Here is a 3,677-nt window from a genome sequence, read left to right as displayed (position 1 = left end):
ATGACATAAGACAATGGAATTATTTTAAGTCGACAATCACATTTCGTATTTTATATTAGTACTGTACGGTTTACTCTACATGTATTATTGAGTCAAGCGTGTGGAAAGGTGGATAAAAACAAAATTATTATTTTTTTTACAAGGAAATTAAAAAAAAAAAAGGAAAAAAAGAGTTATAGAAAGGTCCAAGAGCACCGCTAAGAGACTGTGGCCACCCTGTCCTCTTTTTGAAACGTCATTGTCTCATCTTAAAACACTCTTAGCGCATACCTCCTTCCATGGTAGGGCCTGAAAGCTATGTAGATCTCTCCATTAAATCCTCTCTCTCTCTTCTCTCTCTCTCTCTCTCTCCATTTTTCTTCTCTCTTCTATTCTCTCCCAAAATTGAAGGAAAAAAAAAGGAATTGTAGATAAAATATACAGAGATCAATACTAGTCTTAATTTGGGATTGTCTTATATATTATTTCAAAGTACACAAAATACTATTGCTACCCCATCTCTAAATCTGGCCCTTTATTACACCCACTTGCCAATGATCCGTACAATCTCTCTCAACATAAGGAGCTAGAGAGAGAGAATTATAAATATATGCCAAACCCAATTGAGATCATCACTTGAAAATCTCTCTCTCTCTCTCTCTCTCTCTCTCTCTATCTCTCTCTCTCTCTGTCTCTCTCCATAATTCTCTGAAAATTGTTCTCTAGCCAGTTTATGGCAATTGCAGCCTCATCAAATAGTACTATTACTACAACTACGATGAGCCAAGAAAACGAGTCCAACAATAACAACAAGACCACAGACGACCATGAACATGACATGGTCATGCCCGGATTCCGATTCCATCCGACCGAGGAAGAGCTTGTCGAATTTTACCTTCGCCGTAAGGTGGAGGGCAAAAGATTCAACGTCGAGCTCATTACTTTTCTCGATCTTTATCGCTATGACCCTTGGGAACTTCCTGGTAACATTGTTATATATTTAAATTGTACCACTCTAATTTTAATCTCTTAATTTTCTAGGAATCCTAATAGTAACTAGGTTAAGTTCTTACCTAATTATTTATTGTAGCATCTACTGGATATTATCTACCACTAATAAATTATAATTATGCGTTGTATCTATTTATATATGTGTGTGTGATTGTATATATTTTACCTTTTTTAATTTCGTGTTGTATTTTGATTTCTTTTTGTTGTTCAGCTTTGGCAGCAATTGGAGAGAAGGAATGGTTCTTTTATGTGCCAAGAGACCGGAAGTATAGGAACGGTGACCGACCGAATAGGGTCACGACTTCGGGTTATTGGAAGGCGACCGGAGCTGATAGGATGATCCGTTCGGAGAATTTCCGGTCGATCGGGCTAAAAAAAACCCTAGTTTTCTACTCTGGGAAAGCGCCTAAAGGGATTAGAACTAGTTGGATTATGAATGAATATCGCCTGCCGCAGCATGAAACTGAACGTTATCAGAAGGTATATTTATGTATATACATCATATCTATATGTGCATCATATGTTACTTTTGGAATCGTAATTAATAAATATTTCAGATATTAAACTTAGGAATCATACCACGAAGTTAATTGAAAAAAGATTTTATGTTTGATTGCTTCCCAAAAATTTCACTAACTTTCTATATATAATAATTTAAGTACTACCTAAATACTTTTTAGTTGATCTTAATTCCACTAACCCTAGCTATAGTTCATAAATTATCTAATATAGATCTGGGAACTATTTTTGCAAATTTCAACCTTTTTTCCTACGATTAGTTAGCAAAGTAGTTGGATTAATTTCTAAACTTTTCTTTCATTCTATAGGTTCTCATACAAATATTGGGATCAGCTTCAAAAGAATAGTACTACAAGTACAAGGGGAAGGAAAATAAGAAAACTAATAGAATTCACAAAAGATTACTGCATGCAGTACTTGTTTCAATTTGAAGATTAACTTTAGTCATCGAATTATATATATATATATATATATATATAATATTTATGAAGAAACACATGATAGCAATTCATGCATGAACTATTATAAACTCAGATATAACCCTTTTAATTTTGATGAAATATGTTTCTTAACTCCTTTTATATATAGCTACAACTAGCATATGCTTCATGTGAATTTTTTTTTTTTTTTGCTTGTTCTACAATTTCCTCATCATTTCCAAAATTTCTTCCCTTCATTTCTTGCTTAATTCTTCCCTACGTTTCTAATTCTCAGGCAGAGATATCTCTTTGCCGGGTGTACAAGCGCGCCGGCGTCGAGGACCACCCGTCCCTCCCCCGCTCTCTCCCGTCGAGAGCCTCTTCATCGAGAGCGGCGGCAGACAACAAAAAGCAATATCCCAATAATGCCATGGAAAAGCTCCAAACTTTCGGAGTACACCAAGTACTGCCACCACCGCCGCCACCGCCCCACCAATTCGAGGTGGAAAACACCAACGAAACCGACGGAAGCAGCAGCTCCGACGTCGCTGCCGCAGGCACCAAGGGCCTCTCCAAGCGCAAAGCTTATCGCGGCTCGATAGCGTCTCCGATTGCTCAACCTGCTGCAGCCAATACTTCCATGGAAGAAGAAGTGGCCATGCTTTCGGCGCAACAACCAAAACAATTCTGCCCTACTCTCTTCAGCTCCGGCTCTTCTTCCACGCCGCCGAATTCTATAGACGATCTCCATAGACTAATTCATAATTACCAGCAAGCACCGAGCAGTTCTACCACTAGTAGTAGTAATGCAAATATCATAGTAAGTCATCATCACCATTCTCAACAGCATTACTTCAACCAGTTCCATCCTATGCCGCTGCCGTTGCCGGTGCCGGTGCCGCCGCAGCAGCAGCAAGTGGCGCTCAATCCGCTGTCGAACTTCCTCCCGACGGCGTTCTCCGACCGGCTATGGGAGTGGAACCCTTTCCCGGATCAGGCTAACCGAGACGGCCAGTACTCCAATAATCCCTTCAAGTAATATGACCAACTTATCATGAACATATACCTTAATTTATATATACTTAAAAAACACTTAATTAATTATGTCACTATATTTTATGCTAATCTTTTTTTTTATCTAGTACTGTTCTTTTCTAGCTTTGGAATTAGGATTTTGGATATATCAATATTATGACTCAATATATCTTGATTAAGTTTGAGTTTGCTTTACTTGGGGTTTGGGGTTTATATTAATATACTGTACTGCTTAATTCGTTTTGTCTACTAATATATGTGATATATATATATATATAGATGTATAACATGAATTTGGTAATTTTTTTAAGAATATATATATAAAACAAACGGGCCGGGTTCATGAATGATCTTTTGCTACGCAGTATAAAACTTCCAACAGAACTTCCAACAGAACTGTAATGTACGTAACGAAAGTAGGCTAGGATTAAAATTTGGCGATTGGATAGATTTTAGTGGCCTTGTGTTGTCTCCTTTATTTGTTTGTTTTTATGTGTAGGTATTCCTCAGTAAGTTGGTGTGGTTGTAATTCTTTGCTTTCTCCCTTCATTTGCTTAATTATATCACTTCCTAGTTTCGTGGAGGAGTACTATTTTAGATATATACAGATACTCTTTCATCAATATATATATATATATATACACACACACACACACACACACACACAGAGTCACATGTACATATGTGTATGCATTTGTGAAGAGATCTAATTGG

General features: G+C 37.1%; 1 protein-coding gene across 1 annotated transcript; it reads left to right on the top strand.

Moving 5' to 3' along the window:
- The first annotated feature begins 604 nt into the window (after positions 1 to 604).
- On the top strand, positions 605 to 3,015 carry LOC21399534 (NAC domain-containing protein 35). The gene is made up of 3 exons (XM_010090400.2): positions 605 to 962; positions 1,202 to 1,470; positions 2,224 to 3,015. The coding sequence occupies exons 1-3, from the start codon at positions 713 to 715 to the stop codon at positions 2,965 to 2,967; spliced, it is 1,263 nt and encodes a 420-aa protein (XP_010088702.1). The 5' UTR covers positions 605 to 712; the 3' UTR covers positions 2,968 to 3,015.
- Positions 3,016 to 3,677: the final 662 nt, after the last annotated feature.

This window comes from Morus notabilis, unplaced genomic scaffold, assembly GCF_000414095.1.
Source record: "Morus notabilis unplaced genomic scaffold, ASM41409v2 Scaffold1225, whole genome shotgun sequence".
NCBI classification, from domain to species: domain Eukaryota; kingdom Viridiplantae; phylum Streptophyta; class Magnoliopsida; order Rosales; family Moraceae; genus Morus; species Morus notabilis.
The sequence above is the reverse complement of the archived record's forward strand: the minus strand, read 5'-3'. Positions and strand labels throughout refer to the sequence as shown.